Below are 21,597 nucleotides of genomic sequence, written 5' to 3'. Positions count from 1 at the left end.
TGCTCGCTTCTCGATAACGGCAGAAAACGAAACTTCAGGGAGCGGTATATGCTGGCGCCAGGGCGGCGCCAGCATAGCCCTGGCGCCGCCCTGGGGCGAGGGGAGCCACCAAAACGGCGGAGTTGCCAAGGCCATATCCGCTTCCCTGCCGCCCTCCTCCCTCACATTCCACAGTCTCTGCGCGGCGCGCCGCCGCCATGTCGGCGCCGTCCACTCCCTGAATTTTCGTTTCCTGCCGTTATCGGGAACCGAGCGTTGGCCAGCGTGGGCAGTTGCGCTCTTTATGCGCTTACGCGCCGCGATATTTCACGACTCGCACCGTTCATGCATCGTGCTATGGTGCTCGAATATTTTAAAAAAAGAAAAAAGTCCTTCCTTTAATTCAAACTTTTTTTAATTCGAACAAATTTTTGGGCCCCTTCGAGTTTGAGTTATCGAGATACGACTGTACAAGGTGTTCTATAGACAAGAAGTACAGTTAGTTACAGAAAAGTTAAATACTTCACTATATCGAGAATTTCTTTATATTGAAGTTCACTGTATCAAGGTTTACTGTACATCTATTTCGTGTGTCTGGCCAATCCTTTAACAAGATTCAACAGAAACTACATGTTTACTTTGAGATAAATAAACCATTTCAAATTTTCAGGATACATGGAGTAAGCTGTAGGAACAAGACCCAGTCTATGTTCATTAAATTCTAGCAGATAGGGAAAAACCTCACAGTTTAAAGTGTGCTTCCTATTCCTGAAGTATGTAGATGCCATAAACTAGGTAGTAATTAGCAAATGGACAGATGGCTGAAACAGTAATGACACGGAAAATCTTTTTCCATGACTCCACACTTGCAGAAATACTTGAACGGTCGTGAGAACTTTCATACCAATGGGACTGCACACAGTCATGCCCACAGTGACTCTAGCTCTAGGAATTAGACATATACATTTCATAGATCTATTTTAAAACTACCACTTCACTGAAAGCTACTTATGAACACTGCTAGTGCCAGGGGTGGGAATGCCCAAAGTGATTTTGTAGCAATTTTTGTAGCAGATCAAATTTCATTCTGGAGCTCACTGGAGCAGACAGATTCTCAGTTTGGAGCAGTCTATAGCACGTATATCTTATTACTGGAGCTGTCTTGAGCATGCAAATTTTAATTTAGAGGATTAAGTGGGGTAACAGTCACAATGCCTTGCATTCTGAAGCATTAAAGAAGTGTTAAAAAGGAGCCTAAAGGTATTTTTCATACTATTTTAGTATTAAGTGCTTGTGAAGTGAATGGAGGTGTTTTCCAACAGAAGTTGTGAAGAAGCTAGGTTTATTCAAAAGCGTTTCTAGGTAATCTGACAGCGCCAACTAGCTCAAAACCAAGCTACTGCATGTGAATGGCTTCACTTTGCCACTCACAAGATTCACTAGAAGCATCTAGACCATGGGTTCTCAAAGTGGGTTCCGCGGAACCCTGGGGTTCCGCAGGTCCCTGCTCGGGGTTCCGCGAACCACTGATACATTTTCTGTGGTCCCGCGCTCACCAAGCGGCTAAAACGGCGAAAACAAGGTGCGCTCGATTCACAGAACTGCCATTACTCATGCCCGAGTGTCAAAAAGCACTCACAGCGCGTAACGGCAACGCGCGAACTGCGCAATAAATTCGCAAGCAGCTTGTAGCCACCCAACCTCCGAAAACGGGCAGCGCGCCTAAGCTTTCGCACTTAAATCTCGGAGGCCGTAATTTACCAACATGCGCATTTCTCCCATTTGTAGATAGCGTAGGTGCCGATTGCGTGCGCACTGATGTATACGTTGGAGGAATAAAAAAAAATTAAGGAAAAAAAAAATGCGCGGGAGCATCGCAAGTACGTGCCGCAGAAGAGCAAGAACGGCGCTAGCATCCAACCGAAACGAAGCGGCACAGTCCGCATCTCCATGGTCCTCAGTGGCAATCGTGCGCGGCACGTGATTGACAGCTACGCCGGAGCGGTTCGTGCCTAATTGTGCCCTTAAAGACTTTATTCTTGCGTTTATCGCCGCGCGTTGGCCGCATACCGCGTACCTTCATAAGTGCGTAGTTGCCATCCATGATCGCGTCGATAACCACTGCAGTTTCGTCCGCAGCGGTTGCGGCAAGCAGTAATTTTGCTTTGACTCACTGCAAAGCTGTCGAAGATTAAGAGCACCGGCTACATCGCGATGTACGGACAATTTGTTGGCGAGCAGCTGACTGGCTAAAAAATAACCGGTATGTACGCGGGCGAGGCCTTCGCCGCTGCTTGCGCTAATCAGTCATGAGATGACTAGAATTTCAGCTTCCTCACTGGTCTTGCGCTAAATAAATATAAACAGGATTGTCTGATTGATTGAGTAAATAAAAGCGTGTTGACGTAGTCAAGCATTTGTTTATTGTTTTCTTGATACCCTCGATAATTTGACATTTGGTTAATTACGACATTTTAATTGGGCTAATTCGGGGGAGGTTCCTTGACACTTCATGGAGCTTAGCAGGGTTCCCTGGAACGAACATGCTTGAGAACCCCTGAAGACATCTGGCGTTCACATTGAGCGATTGGAGTGTAAGCCCCCTCAATAACCTAAAGGGAGTGACATTCCTCTTCTCCTTGCCTTTCCTTTTCAGAGTCCCCTTGCTGCACACACCTTCCCTCGTCAATCACCCTCTCAGTGTACACTTTTGGATCTCGGCGATCATGCTGAGCAGCAATGCAATTGACGCGATATCAGGATTTGCGATCAAGAGCAACTTCCATGGCACCAACGCGAGTCAAAAAAAAAAAAAAAACAAGAAGAAAGGCCCGGCCAACAACCCGTGTTTCCACAGAAACAGCACCAGCACAACCACATGACTCCACTTCACCAACAGCGAGGCATGAATAAGTCCCAGACCTGCTTGCCTGCCCTTGATTGACGGCTCGGGGGGCAAGAAAAGGAATTCTGAAAATTGAGTAATTCACACTACCTGCCTGGTCTTGCCATCACTATAGCCTCAAATGACCGTTAACTTAGAGGCATTTGGCTCCGCGGCAGTTGTCTCTGAATGCTTTTGTCATTGGACAATGAGCTAAGAAGCACAGGTAGCCCTGCAAAAATAATCACAAATGAGTGAGACAAGAGCAGCGACAGTACCTAACTGAAATGAAGTGGTTATGTACTGTTTGCTATAACCACGCTTAGAAAAAACCACGGGAATGCAGCGCCAAACAATAATGTGGTGTTTAATATCCTGAACCTACACAGCGGGCTATGGGGGATGCTATAGTGGAAAGTTCCGGATTAGTTTTGACCACCCAGGGTTCTTTAATGCGCACCTAAGTCCAAATACACAAATGTTTTTGCATTCTGCCCCCACTGGAATTTAATTGCATGGCAAGAAATCAAACCCCCTGACTTCGTGCTCAGCAGTGCAACAGCATAGCCACTGCGGTGGGTCATGAAACAGAAGAAGCAAATATGAAGCTAGGAACTTTTTCATACTAAAGAGATTTTTGTGAGGGTTTTGGAGGTGTCACAGTAAAGGTTACTTGGCATTCAGGGGTGGCAACACTGTCTTGTAATCCTCGCTACAATATGCACTCACTGGGCAACCAGCTGCCGGCGTTCCCGGTCAACTCTCAGGAGGTTTGGGTAGGAGCCTGCACAGAGAGCTGCCTTGACCACAGCCCAGTTGTCAGAGTTGGTGTTGAGGTCACGAATGTCACCACCGCCACGTGACCGCACAAAGCCCGATGCCCGAAGCTGGCCCAGCAGCTGGCCCCGTACAGCCAATGCGGTGGACATGGTGGCGCCAGACACGAAGTGCCGCTCACAGAAGTAGCGCTCAGAGTTCTCGGCACGGGCCTTCTGCCAGCGCTGTAAGAAATACAAGCAAAGTTTGGATGATCAAAAGTGATTGAACAAAAGACATCGCTGGAGCCAATGTTTCAACAAAGGGACTCGTCCTCATTAAGGCAAGTCCCCTTGCCAGAATACTGGCTCCAGAGACGTCCCTTATGTGACCGCTGTTGATGAATAAGTCTCCATCTTCCGGTGAACCTCTGTTTTGTAAGCAAAGTTCACGTACTTCATAACAGCTTTTTCTTGGTTTACACTTGAACCTGGTTATAACAGACAAGCTAATATGCTAAATATAGTTTGATATACAATGGACTTCCATTATTTGACTCCAGTTAATTTAATTTTTATTGCGATAGCAATTATATGGACACTCCAAAGCAGATTTCTGCCGTTGGCGTCGCCGTCGTCGTGAGGTTCCGTATGACGTCAGTGGAGATGAAATCGTCGCCGCGTGCCGCCGAACACAGTATGTGCGAGTGAAAGGGCGCGAGGGACGCGCGCTTTCACGGGGAGTGAACCCATGGTGGAGAACAAACGCACGTTCTGCGCCGTGCTTTCTTAAGGGCTCCAGAAGTAGGCGTATCTTTCCTCCTTTACAATCACCATATATGTAGAGCAAACGCACCTTCTTCCGAAGCGCGAAAGGCCGTGGGGGGGAGGGGGAGGGAAGGGAGGCGACGTTTAGCTGCGGCACCAAGTGCCTACTTATATCAGAGGCTCCGGCAACAGTCACCAACGCCGCACGCATTTTGTGCGAACACGGGCAAAACGCTGATGGCGTCGACAACAGTTCTGCGTGTTGCCGGTGCTGCTGCACGTCCAAGTTTATACAGCTGATAAAGCTACTATCATTACTCCGTATAGCTCTCTACAAATTTGCTATCACAATTGATGCTTCGCCTTTCAGGTGAAACTGCGACAACTTTTTTTGGTTAGTTCGATCCTGACAGAAGGTCCTGGCTGGTGCCTATGCATTTCTAGGGGCCAGAACTTTTGTTTTTGGATCCTAAAATTGGCCTTCACCAGATCATTCAAACTTGACCATTCAGCATGCCTGACCCCTATGGTGACCCCACTAGCCATTCCTTTAGTGGCAGCAAGTCTTGACGGAGCTTAGATGACAGTGAACGCGTTGAACACACATCAATCTCGCGTCAAAAACGCCTATTTTCGGCTTGCCCTAGGAAGATTATTAAAGCCATAACGGTAGCTCACAATGTCTGCTTAAGGTATTTACCCTGTTCTAACGTGAACTTTTTTTCCAAGAAAATTGGGCGGAAAATTGCCTGCGTCGCTGCAACCGGATACAAAATTGAAACCGCAGTCGCGGCGTTCATATGCTTCACCACATAACACGGCTGCATTGCGGCGAAGCTGACTTCAGGAAACTGGCTGTTATTATGCAACACACATTAGACTCTTGTCAATTTTTCTCTCTAAAAGATGATGTGCACGTTTGCTTTCCACTCTGTTTGGGAACTTTATAATAATTTCTATGTTAGTTTTGTACTTTGGACACAGAAAGCGGGCGTGCATTTGATTCGGAGAGTGTTAGAATTGGGCAAATAGTGCCAAGTGAATCAACGGCATGCATTGATGTTTTTTCTGTATCTTGTTTAATTTGACCTGCCAGATAATTCGGTCGATTTCGTCAGTCTCGTCAGGGTCAAATTAATGGAAGTCAACAGTAATTTGTTATCTTTAGTGTAACAAAGAAGCAAGCAAATAATCTATTTATTGAAAACAAAACTACATATATTGGACGCAATTGTTTCCAATGCCTTGAACTGTTTCTCAGCGTCACTAGGAATGGTGCTGCAGCTTTGTTGTCATCTTGGAGAAGCATTATTTAGAGCACTAAGCCCCTCCCCCCCCCATCAAGCTGCGTGATTGAAAAAAAATAAAAATAAAAATAAATAAATAATAAAGCCCTGCCAGAGTGCTGATCACACCCCAGTCGCTTATCTCTCACAGTGGCATGTGTAAGCAACACAGCAACATATGTGTAAGTAACTCGATGCAATCAACTCACTTGAGTAAGCGTTTGATATGTTTCCGATATACTTATGAGCATTCTTGCATGCTTGAAAAAAAAAAAAACAAGAACAAAAAACACACACAAACAATGACAGATCACAATAAACATAACTCCCCTGAACGTTGCATTAGTGGCATGCAAACAGGTTTAAGGCAATGGCAGCGGGTGCCTTTCTCCCATGTCCAGTTTGTTATAAGCAAGTTATTTGACGTGGGTATTGGTCAGCAAGTTTCACATTTTCGATATAGAGAATAACTGGCTTTATCCAGGTTCATTATATTTGGATTTACTGTAGTTATTATTTACTACAGGACATGTTTACCATTAAAAAGATTATTAAACATAAAGACATAGAAACATCAGTGATGTGTGTACACAGGCCTAATGTTTGCTTTCATCCTTTACAGTAAAAAATGGTAGGATTTCGTTCACCTCTTAAAATGTCCATAGGCAGCATCACAACACCAGCTGGCTAAATCACACAACCTCTGTAGTTGTTTCAAGTACCTGTGTGCGAGTTGTGTAATGTTTACTTAATATTTGTAACACACATAAAACAGTAAGAGTGTCGATTAAGAATTCTAGTGCAAACACACCGCATTTAAACTAATATTGTCGTTACTGCAAAACTACATTCAACATACAATATTGTAAACAGTATTGTTGTAGTAAAAGGGATCCCAAATGGGCATCAATGGACAGCTTAAGTGCAGTGGAATCCAAACGTGGTTTTAATGAAAGTGAATATACACATTCATTTTGTAAGCAATGCAATTATATTACAGTGAACTAGAATGGTCCACTAACTTTACCACATATACATACATTGTTCAAAGCTAGTTTGAAAAAAAAGTAATAATGTTATTAAGGGCCACTGAATCTGAATGTTGATGTTGCTGTTAACAATTGAACCCCTTTCCCCACCTAGCTTCACATTGTACATATGTTCCCCATAGCAACAAAGCAATCATAGCTACAATAGGCATTCACTAGGCAACCAGTGCCTAGTGAGTGCAGGTTCGAGAGATGAATATCTCGAGCTTGTCAACAAAACTAATGTGCGGCCAAATGTTTGTGTGTTTTGCTCTTTCATTGGAAGGCCGTCTCCCTCTCGGTATTTTCTTAACATTAGAACAATCTGATGATGTCAGGCTAATGTTTATTACCAAAATATGAGAGGTTTGAGAATTAAACGCGAAATTTTTTTTGCAAATATACTTGGTTCTAGTTATATTATTTGCATAACGGAGACATGGTTAAACGAGTCATGCAAAAGTGAGTCTTATTTCACTGATGAGTTTTCTGTACTGAGAGCGGACAGAAAGTACGTCGATACAGTTAGGCTTGGCGACGGTGTTTTACTAGCATGCAAGTTGAAGCTTCATTCGTTTAGGCGGAAAGCCCTTGAAACGTTTAACGAATGTGTGTGGCTGAAATGACAAGCATCTGATGGCACAGACTACTTGGTGAACTGTTATTACTTTCCTCCGAGCTCTATTGCCCATGTCTTTATGAGGCACTTTAGAACGCTACAAGATCAAATTTACTTTTCAACATACAAAGTACATATTTATGGAGATTTTTATCAGCCAAAGGTTGACTGGTGCACAGATTTAATCGGAAGTAAGTGTGCCCTAGTACGTGAAAAAGCGGGCTTTTTTGCCGACTTTGTAAGCTACAATGGTTTCTGTCGAAACATTGTGGCGCCTGATTGCGCGGGAAATGTTTTAGACCTGTTTTTATCAAACATGCCAATTTTTCGCATTTGTGATGCATTTGATGTTCTCGTTCCGGTTGCCATTTTTCATCCTACATTCACACTTTCCTTTTATTTGTCTTTTATTCAGAGTCGAGATCATGTAATCGCTAAATACGTGTACTGTCGCAGAGACTGCTGTGCTTTCTCCAATCGCCTTCGCAGCAGGGATTGGTCTAACCTGTTATATAAGAATGATGTTAACTCATTTGTGGACCAGCTTACATATACTGTACAAAGTGCTATGAAAGCTTGTATACCAAATGCTGTGGAAGAAATAGGAAATTCCCTGGCTGGTTTTCGCATAAGCTGAAATATTACTTCCGCAGGAAACGAAGGTACCATAAACTTAATAAGGAAACCAACGACGAATATTGGTACAAAAGGTTTGCTATTTGCCAAACAGTGGTCAAATAGATTTTACATCACGATGAAATGTGTTACCATGAAAATCTTTGAAGTTAACTTAAAAAATAACCCTCAAAGCTTCTGACACTATGAAAGGATGCAAAGAAAAGACAAAGTAAGTTCGGCTGTTCTTAAAAACATTGGTATGACCTACTTTCAGCCAGAAGATATCTGCAACTTGTTCGCAGAGCACTTAGGCTCCTGTTTTTCTTCAGCATTAGCCTTGATAGATGACGTCACACTGGCAGATGGTTGGATGGATAGATGGAAAAAACTTTATTCTAGTCTTGTACAGGGTGTTGCCACCTGCCTGGCTAGTCCCATGTTGGGACCGGGAGGTCGAGCCTCAGACTTTTAATCTTTTTTTGTTGTCACTGAGCTCAAGGTTTCCCGTTGCATAAAAAAAAGATGAAGGCAAAATTCTCGACAGGGTACGATGGCATTCCTTTATAATCAGAGGTTGCGGAGTAATCTTTGTTCCTATTTTGATCTACGTGTTTAATCTTTCTTTACAAAGTGAGCTTTTTCCGTCCGAATGAAAAACAACAGTTATAGTCCCTGTGTTAAGGCTAGTGATCATTGTGACATGAAAAACGTTCAGCCTGTTTCTCTTCTCTCAGGGTCTTCTAAGGTTTTTGAAATGGTAATACATGGACTGTATGCATATTTTAAGGGCAAGATTTCTCCACTTCAACATAGGTTTGAGCAAGGCAGATCAGCAGAAACTAACATAAATGCTTTTGTCGGTTACACCACACCAACCTGCAGTCAAGAGGACACAGTGTACCTTGATTGACGAAAGTGTTTGACAAAGTGTGCATCAGCTAGTGCTCCTTAAACTGCACAAAAATGGCTAGTGTGATTTCTACTGTAAGTGCGTCCTGTACTCATGCCTCGTATATTCACTTAAACATGCAATATTGGTGAAAATGCAGTTTTGTCTTCGTATTTTATTATGTTCATGCTCTTGCATGTACTAGTGACCTGTCGCTAAGGCTTTACAGCTGCTGGCAGGTACTGAAATAAACAGTAAACAATAAACAGAGAAAAGTCATAGCAACAAGCCATAAAATAAGTCATTGCAAAAGCCAGGTGAATACCTACTACCATAAACAATGGCATCTAGGTTCAGCTTCGGTGACACTTTTTAACTTTTTAGCAGAAAATGTGTCCTTTAGCTGTTTAGCAAATTCAATGCATTCATTACAATAGCCATTGTATGCACATTCTCTAAACTGAAGTAAATGAACAGGGTAAAGTTGGTGCTCCTGTTTCCTTGATCTGCATTAGCTATGCCAAAGCAAACTCTATTTAGTGAACTTCAAATTTGTCACTGGTTTTAGGACAAACTGAGCATAAGATAAGCATGCACATTACTCATGCAAATTACCCTCTAAAACGTGCAGAAAGGAAGGAAAAATTTCAAAGCAAAACGAAAAGACTAATTTGCTCGCTACTCCTTCCAGATACCTGTTTGCTACCGTTTTGTCATGGCAAAACAGAAGCTTTCAGCTGACACTAACCAGCCATAACAATGTTTTTGCTAATCCAAAAGCACTAAGTTACCTGTACAGTAAAACCTTGTTAATTCAGATTTCTTGCAAATGAAAAAAATGTTCAGATAAACCAAATGTTGAATTATCGAGGATTAAAAAAAAAACAGTGACGAATGCTTAGTACGTCAAGATGCTTTTATTTACTGAATGAATCAGCAAATCCTGCTACTATTTTGCACAAAAGCAGTGCGGAAGCTGCAATGAACCTTTCCCAAAAAGTATGCGGCTACCACTGATGGTTTATGCGCATTTCTGGAAAGGTTCAGTCTCGTCATCTCGTAACTGACTGGCGCTTGCAGCAGTAAAGGCAATCGCGACTTCCTTTACAGCGTGGCCACTCCGTGCGTCTTCATCAGAGACACCCTCTTCAATACTGCGCACACATCCAGATTGTCCGTCCATCATGATGTAGCCAGCGCTCTTCATTCCTGACAGCTCACAGTGTTTGTGACGTCGTGCAGGCAACCACTGTGGACAAAACCGCTGTCTCTAACGGTGTGATCATGGATAGCGACACAGCAGTTATGATGGCACTCAGCTGACACATTGGTTGTGGCAAACAAAACTACTGTTTGCCACAACCATTGCAGACAAAACCGTGGGCGCTGTCGACACGATTATGGATGGAAACTACCTATGAAGTCACATGGCCAACGAGGTGTTATGTGTGGCGGTAAACACAAGAATAAAGGCAGGAAGTGTACAAATAGGCACGAAGCATTACAGCATTCCTGTCATTCAGGAATGATTTCCGCTGATAACTATGCCAATGCACGCTACGCTGCTTCGTTTCGGTTGGACACTAGTGCCTCGTTTGCTCTTTTGCGGTGCACATTTGCGGCGCTCCGTACTTGCTGAGCTCTGAGAGTTGTCTGAATTAGCCGGCACGTGGCCATATAAGTCTGAATTAATAAGAGTTTGATTCCATTAAACAATGCATATGCCTGCTGGGACCAGAGGATGAGTCTGAATCATCTGAATTAACAAGGGTTGAATTAATGAGGTTTCAGTGTACAACCATGGGGGTTGACATATACCCCAGCTTGATAACACAGACGAGAACATTTATCCACATAATCTGCAAAACAAGAATGGAGCACTGGATGAGCCAGCATAAATTCACGATTTTGCAGCCATGAAAATAATGTCGACAGGAATGGGCGAAATGACATGAGTGATGCCTTTCAATGACTTGCAGGCTGTTCAGAGCCAGCTTTCAGGCTATTCCTCCTTTCCTTGTTCATGGGATAATTCCACTGTGACATCACGAGCAATGTGCAAACTTGAATGCCACCAACCTGAAATGCTGCAAGAAGAGCCATGTGGTCGCTGTAGGTGCCACCAGCCAGCTTGCGCCTCGCTAAGTACGCAGGTCGCTTCTGGCCCGGTTGCGTGGGGAGCACAACTAATGAAGGCAGATGGAAAAAAAAATAGCCAAATGCATAAATAAGGTTGTTGGAATTCTCACATGCATTAAGAGCTTCCCAATTTTACTTTAAAGCCAACTGAACTAACTTCATTTGAGTGAAGTGACCAACAGTGATTGTACAAAAGATGTCTCAGGCTGGAGCCAAAATTTTGACAAGGAGACTTTTCTTCGTCAGAGAAAAGAGAATGAAGACAAGCGTTTCTTGTTAAGATGTTGTTTCGAACCTGAAACATCCCTTGTCCAATCGCTGTTGGCCATTTCAAGTCTCCATCTTTCTGTGAACGTCTGTCTTGTTTAGATTTCATTTGGGTGAAGTGTGTTCAATACACAATGATGCAGCACTTACAGGGGTCCTTGACAGCAATGCAGCAAACAATTGTAAGCACTGGGTCGAGGCACTTGAGTACAACTGCATAGAGCACCATCTTCCCCAGGTGTGGCTCAATGGGAAGGTCGAGCAAGTGTAGGCCCATCTCTGTTAGCTGCTCAGATGGGTCCAATGCATCGATGGTCTGCCCAGGCACATCGTGACAGAGAAAAAAACAGCCCAATTAGTGCAAGAAATCTACACTGATGAACTCTTTAATAGTAGACTGCAGTATATTTATTGACCTTAGCCAGTTAATGGCACCTTAGTTGCCTAAATGGCATTTTTGTTGTAGTGTGAAGCCAAAACAACCATTTCCTTAAACTTGACAGTTGCTCTGGCAACTCTTGTGCTTTTATGACAACAGGTAGAATGGCAGAAGAAAAGTGCAAGAATTACTATGAAATGCAACAACAGGCAAATGTGAAACCAATTAGGCAAGCAGCAAACTTGTAGACCTTCCACAAGCACTTGTAATGGCAATGTGGAATTTGCATGCTGTTTTCTGACTAGAGGCTTTGGTTATGCATGTGGCGTGTGATAGGCTGTGTGTTTGTCTCGCAGACAAATTCCGACACTTTTGAAATACATGTAACATTGTTGTCACTTCTGGGCTATTAATGATTAACAGAACATTGCAAAAACAATAACTGTTTAGAACACGACAAATAATTGCACAATGTGAATGTTACTTACCATACATGATCTACAAATAATGACATGCACACTAGAAAGTGCAAAGATTTACAGTGGAATCTCGTTGGTACGATCCTGCGTAATAAGTTTTTCGGGATAACACGGTTTTATTTTCATTTCCTGCAAATGTAATATAAAAATTAAGGATTGGCATACTTTTATTATGATCATATTTTTACCTGAATTGGGATAACACGAGTGCAAAATTGAAGTCAAGTGTTGCCCAATACTGAAAGCAAGCTAATGGGCTTATAATTTTTCAATTCCTTGGTTGACTTCAATCAAGCAAGAGAACAGGCTGGTTTCAGGAAGGGATATTCTACAATGGATCAGATCATCCATGTCATAAATGCGGTAAACGAGAAATCTGCGGAGTACAATAAGACTTTCTATATGGCTTTCATAGATTATGAAAAGGCATTTGATTCAGTAGAGATACCAGCAGTCATAGAGGCTTTGCATAATCAATGAGTACAAGAAGTATGCGTGAATATCTTAGGAAATAATATCTACAAAGATTCCACAGCTACATTGGTTCTCCACAAGAAAAGTAGAAAGTTACCCATCAAGAAAGAGGTCAGGCAAGCAGACACAATCTCTCTAATGCTATTCACTGCATGCTTAGAAGAAGTATTCAAGCTCTTAGACTGAGAAGGCTTAGGAGTGAGGATCAATGGCAAATATCTCAGCAACCTTCGGTTTGCAGACATTGTCCTATTCCGCAACAATGGGGACGAATTACAGCAAATGATTGAGGACCTTAACCGAGAAAGTGTAAGAGTGAGGTTGGAGATTAAGATGCAGAAGACAAAGATAATGTTCAATCGCCTGGAAAGGGAACAAGAATTCAGTATCCCCAGTCAGCCTCTAGAGTCTGTAAAGGAGTACGTTTATCTAGGTCAATTACTCACAGGGGATCCTGATCATGAGAAAGAAATTTATAGAAGAATAAAATTGGGCTGGAGTGCATACGGCAGGCATTGCCAAATCCTGACTGGGAGCTTACCACTGTCGTCGAAAAGAAAAGTGCACAATCATTGCATTCTACCGGTGCTAACATATGGGGCAGAAACATGGAGGTTAACAAAGAAGCTCGAGAACAAGTTAAGGACTGCACAAAGAGCGATGGAACGAAAATTCTTAGGACTAACGTTGAGACAGAAAGAGAGCGGTGTGTATTAAAGAGCAAACAGGAATAACCAATATTCTAGTTGACATTAAGCTGAAGAAATGGAGCTGGGCAGGCCATGTAATGCATAGGATGGATAACTGGTGGACCATTAGGGTTATAGAATTAATACCAAGAGTAGGGAAGCGCAGTCGAGGTCGGCAGAAAACTAGGTGGGGTGATGAGATTAGGAAATTTCCAGGTGGAAATTGGAATCCGCCAGCGCAAGGCAGGGGTAATTGGAGATCGCAGGGAGAGGCCTTCGTGCTGCAGTGGACATAAAGAATAGGCTGATGATGACGATGAGTGCAAAATTTGATTTTGACAGGTACTTCTAGGATGCCGAGGCCACAGGATGACAGCCACTACTGCCCGTGGCACGACTTTTGGATCGAGAAATGATGCTGTGAAGACTGGCGAAATTGCAAGCTTCAAAGCGTACAAACAATTCAGTTCTAAACACCAAGCTAACATCCCACGTACTTCATTCAAGTAAGGAAACAAGCGAGATCAAGAATCTGCTACACGCCAATGCTTTGCCCCACTGCCTCCAGCTGTTGATTTTCCTCAGTTTGCACTGGCTTTGGTCACACATGGGTGCAACCAACTGTGACCTCCAGTGGTGGTTTAATTAACTTCCTTCACAGGGCACTTCCCTGGATTGATGCACTTTGAACCGACTGGCGACCAATGGTCCCATTGTACGTGGGAGTGTTTGTGGCCAGCACCATCGACGACTTCTATTAGCTCGTACCATAGCTTGTCCCGATTTCAAGTGCACTCAAGCTAAGGCCTCATGAGTGCAAGTAAGGCCTCAGTGATTAGCTGCATGAAGGTGCACCGAAATCATGGAGGCCACAATTCAAGGGAATAATGTGCGGTGCCCTTGGTAGAGTGAGTTTCCAGCGTTTCAAGGCTTGAATGAGGCTTACATCAGCTGAAATGGCAAGATTGTCTTTCAGGCCTCATTGTGTCAGTTGCCTGTCTCATTTCTAAGGCTGCCTTGCAACCTTGTTCTCTAGTTTTTCGTTACTTCTAGAAATGCGTCTACCACACAGTGTCAAGAAAACGTAAGCCAGTAATTTTAAAAGAGAAGATTGACATTTCCAAATTTGAAGTGAACCCGAAAAAGAAGTGAATGGATCTTGCACGTGAGCTTAAAGATTTTTTTTTTTTTTTGCAACCAAACACAACTAGCCACCTGCAGCCCCTAGAAGCTGACATAACAAGAAACGTTAAGTTTCACTTCTGAAGTATTTTGGTCTGGCAGCTTTTAGCCAAGATTGTGCAGAAGAACACAAACTTGGTTAACCTCCTTGGCACCATACACTTTTTGGCAATGTCACGGGGGCACGTGAAGCCAGAAACCATTTCAAGTTGCCTCAAGAAATGCAGCCTTTTTTTTTGGTGTGCCTAACACATTGGGCGACGAGGATCTCGAAACTACGCTTGACATCCCAGACTGGGAGAACTTGAACTTTAGAACATTTCTTCCCAGGACCTTGTGTCCGCGTAAGAACAGGTGGCGATTTGCGAGCTGCACACAACTTCATAGCAGAGGTTGCTGAAATGGCTGCCGAGGAAAAAAAAGACAGCAATGACGATGTGCGAGGAAATGACTTTGTCGGTAAGTTTGCTACTGTGGGCGGCATGCTTGAAGCACTGGACACTCTTCGAAGCTTCGTTAAAAAAAAAAAAATTATGGAGTCTTACGTGCCAAAACCATGATCTGATTATGAGGCACACCTTAGTGGGGGACTCTGGAATAAATTGAACCACCTGGGGTTCTTTTAACATGCAAAAACCGAGTTAAGTGACCAAACGCACTTTCTTTATCTTCCAAAGGAGCTTGTTTGGAGACATTGAAAAAAAACTGCAGCGCGAGGTGACCAGTTATTTCAATGCTGCCGAAGAAAAGTTAGTTCCCCGCCTACCGTGCAAACTTTCCCGTTTTGAAAATCATTTCGGATAGTACGATTTACGGATAACATGTTTTATTTCCCACTTTCTGTGAAAGTCATACCAATGAGATTCCACTATTTTATGCACTATGAATAATGCAATACGTAAGTAAATGTTAAATGTAAAACACTTAAAGGGTCTATGAAATGGTTTAGATAAATGTTGTAGACGCGTAGGGTATAGCTACAGTAAAACAGTAGCGCCACAATTTAGGTGAAGCTCTCATAATAAGAGAACTATGGACGATTACAAGTTACCCTTCTCCCCAAGCCATGCTTCTTCTTCTCAACTTGTTTGCCAAGTGATTGGGGCTAAGCTCTGCCTTCACCGGCTCTACATCATGATGAGACGTCTTGACGTCCAATTCCAGTTGTCTTGGAGCCAGCGCACGAAGCTTCTCCAACCTGACGACGTAGACCAGTCTAAAGCGCGCGTGCGCGCTTTACTGCAGGCTCAATAAACGTTTTCCCAATCCAATCCAACCTCTCCGCTAGCCCCCTGGCCATTGATCCCCCGTGAGGGCTATCCAAGCAGCGTGCGCATTCTGTCGCAGCGCCGAGCATGTCCAGTATTGCAGTAACTGCAGGCGAGCTTGGTGTTTTGATGGATGGGCGGAGGCGCGAACTAAAGCCCCGCGATCCATACTTACTACCGCTGTGATGAAGGGGCTTTAGCATAAACGTAAGCGGCCTGAGCATACGGCACGGTGCAGCCACCTGGTGGCACAGAGCTTAGCCAGCCAAACACAGAGCTACTATTGTTGTAACCAAGTGTAAAACATGTCGCTGATCGCTAGATTTGCAGCCCACAATGTAACAAGGGCAATCCAGGGTGCTCATGAAAAGAATGCTCGAGACCAACATTGATTGCGCAGCTCACATCAACACGGAGATCGTTGTAACACAAGCAGAACACTTGTTGTGTGCCGGAAGTGCATCAATGCAGTGATAAGTTGTCATTATGCATTCTCTTTCTGTTACTTTTATTTTAAAAACAAATTTACCTGGGTAGTAAATTGGATAGCTCGCCCAACTGACGTCAACTGTGCGAACTACCGTATTTACTCGATTGTAACGCTAGTTTTCTTCCAGATTTTTGCTACTTGAAGTCAATGCTCACGTTACATTCGAATACTGAAATTCAAGTTGTCTAAAAAGTGCAACGATGCACCCAATTCTAATCAACGAGTGAAATGTGCGAGTGAAAGAGTGCGAAGGACACGCGCTTTCACAGAGAGCGAACGCACGGCGGAGAGCAAACGCTGCGTATTCCGTTGTGCGAAAGGCCGTGGGAGAATGAGAGGGAGGGAGCGGAGGCGACGTTTAGTTCCCCAGACACAAGGGGAACTGGCGCCTCAATCTCCCACGTGAAAGGAGGAAAAGCAGGAAGGCAGCGTGCGAGGGAGGGGGCTTGCTTCTACTCTGCCGCAACTGTGTACTTGTACTTTGCATGGCTGCAGGCTGTCACACGCACCGTATTTTGAAAGTGATCTCCACACGACTTTGACCTTTGTATGCGCTGTGCTTTCGCCGCTCAGTTTCCGTTGAAGCGATAGACCGCGCGAACCTTCACTCGCCGCTGCTGGCGCGCTTGCTCACACCAGCGTTTTGACAGTGGTTGTCTGCGGTCATCGAGTGTGATGCATTCATGTTTGCTTGGGCGCACTGACACCATGCTTGTTAATTCAGTTAGTAAGTGAATGTGTTCCAAGTTTATGCAGCCGATAAAACTACTATCCTTACTCCGTATAGCTCTCTACTAATTTGCTATCGCAATTGATGCTTCGCCTTTCGGGCGAAAATGCGACTTTGTCATGCATGCGGTGGTCTCGCGTTTCTTTAGCGGTTTTCTTTTTTCTTTTTAACACGAAAGTGTTTTATGCCGGGGTCCACCAAGACTTCACTGACGTATTTCCGTCACGGAAATACGTCATAGAACATAATACAAAGAAAGAAACCAGAAGAAAAAGTTCCACAAACATGCAAAATTTGGAAATCGAACCCACGACCTCTCGGTCCGCGACGATAGATCGCCGAGCGTTTAACCCATTGCGCCACAAACGCATTTGCAGAGAGCTACACAGACGCGCCTTATATATCTAACACTCCTCCGTGTACCCGCGCTCTTGCTCGGGGCGGTGCCGCCGCCTACGAGCAGAAAAGAGAAGTACTGCATTATGACACTAACGCGCACCGACACTGAACGCTTCGGTGGTCTCAGCACTACGACGCCTCGATGCCAGCATTCGAAGGGACGCTGGCATCAAGAAGCACTACCAACGCCACCTAGGTGGCGTTGGTAGTGGCGTTCACCGTACTCAGCACAGCGGAGCGTGGCCTCCGCAATTAGCTCTGAAAATGCTTCTGAAGTTGATCGCGGAGGCTGCAATTACGACGCGCTGTACGCGCTGATTTGACTCGGTGACGATTCAGTTACGTGCTTTGTCTTGCGCGTTGTATTAGTGTGTCAGTTACGTGCTTCGTCTTTCGCGTTGTGCTAGCGTGTGCAGCGTAGTGCAGCTTCCATATGCACGACGGTTGCTCATGGTCATCGACGTTGGTAGTCGTGATGGAGGAGACGTGCCACCAGGCGTCAGCGTGGGTGCATCAACGCCTAAGGGCGCTTTAGCCACAAAACACCAATAGACATTATATATCAATGTGCAATAAACATTACACTACTTCTGTGAAGACACGTTTCACTTTCGTGTTCTATACCGATTCCTATATAAGAGGGATCAACCACATTTTTTTTTTGCTGGACACAACAAAAAGTCACCCCTCGCATTACTTTCGCGGTTTCTATTTTTTCTTGATGGACGCAATGAAAAGTCACCCCTCGCGTTACAATCGAGTAAATATGGTACGTCAATTGGGAGGGGGCAGCTGAAAACTCAGGGGCGTGGCGGCGCTGCTTCGATTGGTAGCGATGCACATTTTACAGCGTAAGCTGTTATGGGATCATTCTAATAGCCATTTCGTTTCGCGATGATGTCCGGCGCTCGTACCCGCTATCGCTGGAAATGCGAAAAAAGTATCCGGTTCTCGCCGGGATTGAACCCGCACCCGCTGCGTGGGAGCCAGATACTCTACCCCGAGCCACGCAAGCGCTTGCTATCAGGCACCGGAAAAATGCGCTTTAAACGCAGGCGCAGACGATCCGAGCCTCGGCCAGTATGGTGGCGCCATCTAGTTAATGCGCTTGCAAACGCAGGATGCGCAGGAGCAGATGACGAGATACCATTCAGACGAGGCATGCAATCAAAAAAAAAAAAAATCGATCCCCAGCCTCCGCCAGTACGGTGGCACCATCTAGTTAAGGTGCCTGCAAATGTCACAGGCCTGCGCGGCCTGGCATCATTGGGCTCAGCAGACTGCTGTGCAGAGAGCATTACAAGCCGCAGCTCGCCGTCGACGCCGGGCTGGCAGTTCAGGTCGTTCTCATCAAAACGAGGCGAAGAGACTATCGCGAAGACCCTGGTGTGCGTGGTGCTGAAATTGGAGCTACTCTTGAGCCGCTCCACCAGCGTACGCTGTGACTGCGCTGCATGTGCTGCGCAGGCCTGTGACTTTTTTTAATACCTTTTAATAAACTAGACGCTTTATGTAGAACGCTTAAATGCGTCAATTAATGATAAGAAGGACCTACCCTAACGACTCAGTACATTTGTACAATATCATCAAAATCATTTCAGGGTCCCTTTAAGTGCAATAAAGAACTGCTGCTGATATAGGACACAGCAGAACTGAATCACAAGGAACAACAAAAGAAGGGGCAATGTGATTTCTCAATGACTAGAACAAATTGTAAAAAAAAAAATATTTTTTTTTTACTAGCCATGATTTCCATGGTGACTGAAGATTTTTAAACTTTATTATTGGACTCTGTGGTGTAGCCAAGCATACGGATCCTCAACGAAAACAAGCTTTTGGTGAATCAAGATGACAGCAACCCATCGCTTCATTCTGTGTGCACTTCGTCAAAGCCAGTCAGTTCACTGGATCATGGTATAATAAAGTTTTTCAGTACAGCTATTATAATCTGCGTTGCATCATCTCTTACACGGTTATCAGTCCAGGTATGACACCTCAATAAGCTCTCGTCAGCACAGCTACTTGTGTAGCACTATGCTGAAGAAGAAGTGCCACCTTGAAGAGGGTAACAGCTGCCCTAAAAATATTTGTTACTGCAATGCAGTCTTCCTTCTGTCTGGCAATTAAAAAATTCATATCAGCGTAGCTAACACTGTGTCAACGTTAAATGGAAACTGCCAAATCAAGAGCGGTCTGGTAAGCACTATGTTGAGAACAGGGAAGACTCACCTTCAGGAGGGTGACAGCTGTTCTCGTGACTAAGAACGCAGGTGGATCCGGAGCTCGTGCCAGAAAGTCAGCTATGGGGACGTTAGGTGGCACAAGAAGCTTTGCCTGCAACACAAAAGCAAAACATGAGTTCAAGGCAAGACAAGAATAGTGAAGACATGCAATATAAGTCATGCTGGTCCTCAATGCACTATACCACATGACAACCACACACTATTACTGTCATTGCCAGCACTAGCCATAGCTCCACCTATGTTACTACAGTAGCTGCGTAATTTGGATACATAATGCTACACTGCAGTTCCACTAGTATAATTATCATCGGTCACACAAATATCTCGAAGTGAACTAGGAGTATTCGACGAAACCTTCAGAATTTCTGGCATACTGCTGCAGAACTTCACCGATGCACTCCCAGTTTGCAGTCTTAAGTACACAATTAACATGATACAATTTGACTCATGCATTTTCCAGAATGGAATGCTTAATTTTTTTCGTGCATTTCTGCTAACTGAGTAACTATTGACTGAGACTATAGTACTGAGAAACTATTGACTGCGCTTCACTCATTTGATGTCACTGCTGCCACTGGATACACATGCATAGGCACAACATTTTTAAACGCTGACTGTCCTATCATTTGTCACAATTATTGAACACTTTTGAATACTAGTTCATTGTATTTTCTAGTGCACTCAAATAAAGCACCACCCTCAGTTTAATTTTTACCAAAACTAATTTTTATCAAAACCTGCGCAGTTGTCGAAGACACCAGCACCTCTTACAAGTCTGTTTTTATGGCTGTTACCTCAATGAACTTGCCGAGACATTCCACCCAATCAGAAAACAAGGCTGAAAATTAACCGGCACAGACAAGCCAGCAGAGCGGGATCTGGGCGGGATCCATAATCGTCAAGCAACCAGCTACGTCACGTGGCTGCGCAATCTCTCATTGGTTCCCCTGTCGAGTGGACCGGACCCCATTACAGCCTAGCTGATGCTTTGACCAGCGAGAAAGAAGACGAGGACCGCTGCAACGACGACCACGTGTCAGCTAAAACGCTCCCTACAGCAGCCACGACGGCTAAAACGCTCACTACACTCGACGTGCTGAGGCGTTCAGTGGCGTGAACTCACGAGCGCACACTTTTACGCCTTCCAGAAGGCGATCGTTGATGATTAGGGCAAGAAGAAAATGCACACGGATAGTATAACCCCATTAATACGTTTTTTATAGGGACCACAAAAAAAAAGTTGCAGTTTCGCCCAAAAGGTGAAGCAATGATTGCAATAGCATATATTAGTAGACAGCTGTTCGAAGTAAGGACAGCAGTTTATATAATATAATATGCATATATATAATATAATATACACATAAAGTTGTAAACATTCACTTACTAACTAAATAGACAAACACAGTGTCACGCGCGCACAGGTAAACATGAACCCATCGCGCTCGATGACCGCGGGAACTCGCTGTCAGCAGCAGCAAGCGAATTGACCTTTGCACTGTCTCTCGCTTCAAAGCGAACGAAACATCGAAAGCACAGTGCATACTAAGCTATCCGGCACTAGGCCCACTTTGTAAACGTCGCAAATCGTTTTGAAGATGAGGCCTGCACGGGCGCACACATTGCACACGTCGTAGATTGCTTTCAAGATACGGCGGCTGTGCCGTGTCGGCGACATGCTGGTTGCTTGTTGCAACGTGCAAGCTGGCTGCACCGCTAAATTTACGTGACCGCTACATTCAAACGCAACGTAAAATGCAGGAAAATTACAAATTGGCGACGTATCAAGGGGAACTTAATACATGGAAGTCAATGTAGGATTTAGATCGGGAACACAAAAACGCGACGTAGCGGCTGGGAAAACGTAGCAGCGAGGAATGTATCAACAGGGCACCACCATTAGGAATTTTTTTCTGCTAAAAATAAATTCATTTATTCTTGATATTGAGCATGGTTTGGTGATACGAATTTTGGGTGATACGAATATTTCACGCGACCCCGCGAGATTCGTATCACTGAGATTTTACTGTAGTAG

General features: G+C 44.3%; 2 protein-coding genes across 2 annotated transcripts in view; one reads left to right on the top strand and one right to left on the bottom strand.

Annotated features, from left to right (window-relative positions):
- The window catches only part of LOC119449490 (post-GPI attachment to proteins factor 2-like), a 354,194-nt gene that overhangs the window by 232,605 nt on the left and 99,992 nt on the right, over nt 1–21,597 (top strand). The gene's annotated exons all lie outside the window — the stretch shown is intronic.
- The window catches only part of LOC119449482 (3'-5' RNA helicase YTHDC2-like), a 67,243-nt gene that overhangs the window by 25,854 nt on the left and 19,792 nt on the right, over nt 1–21,597 (bottom strand). Inside the window, exons 17-20 of the mRNA XM_037712663.2 lie at nt 19,552–19,656; nt 11,383–11,548; nt 10,906–11,012; nt 3,593–3,864 (exon numbers count right to left, since the gene is read on the bottom strand). Coding sequence (XP_037568591.1) covers nt 3,593–3,864; nt 10,906–11,012; nt 11,383–11,548; nt 19,552–19,656 — 650 coding nt within the window. The remainder of the gene's footprint in view (nt 1–3,592; nt 3,865–10,905; nt 11,013–11,382; nt 11,549–19,551; nt 19,657–21,597) is intronic.

Source organism: Dermacentor silvarum, chromosome 4, assembly GCF_013339745.2.
Source record: "Dermacentor silvarum isolate Dsil-2018 chromosome 4, BIME_Dsil_1.4, whole genome shotgun sequence".
Taxonomy (NCBI): domain Eukaryota; kingdom Metazoa; phylum Arthropoda; class Arachnida; order Ixodida; family Ixodidae; genus Dermacentor; species Dermacentor silvarum.
Note: the sequence above shows the minus strand (reverse complement) of the source record. Positions and strands in the feature narration are given on the sequence as shown.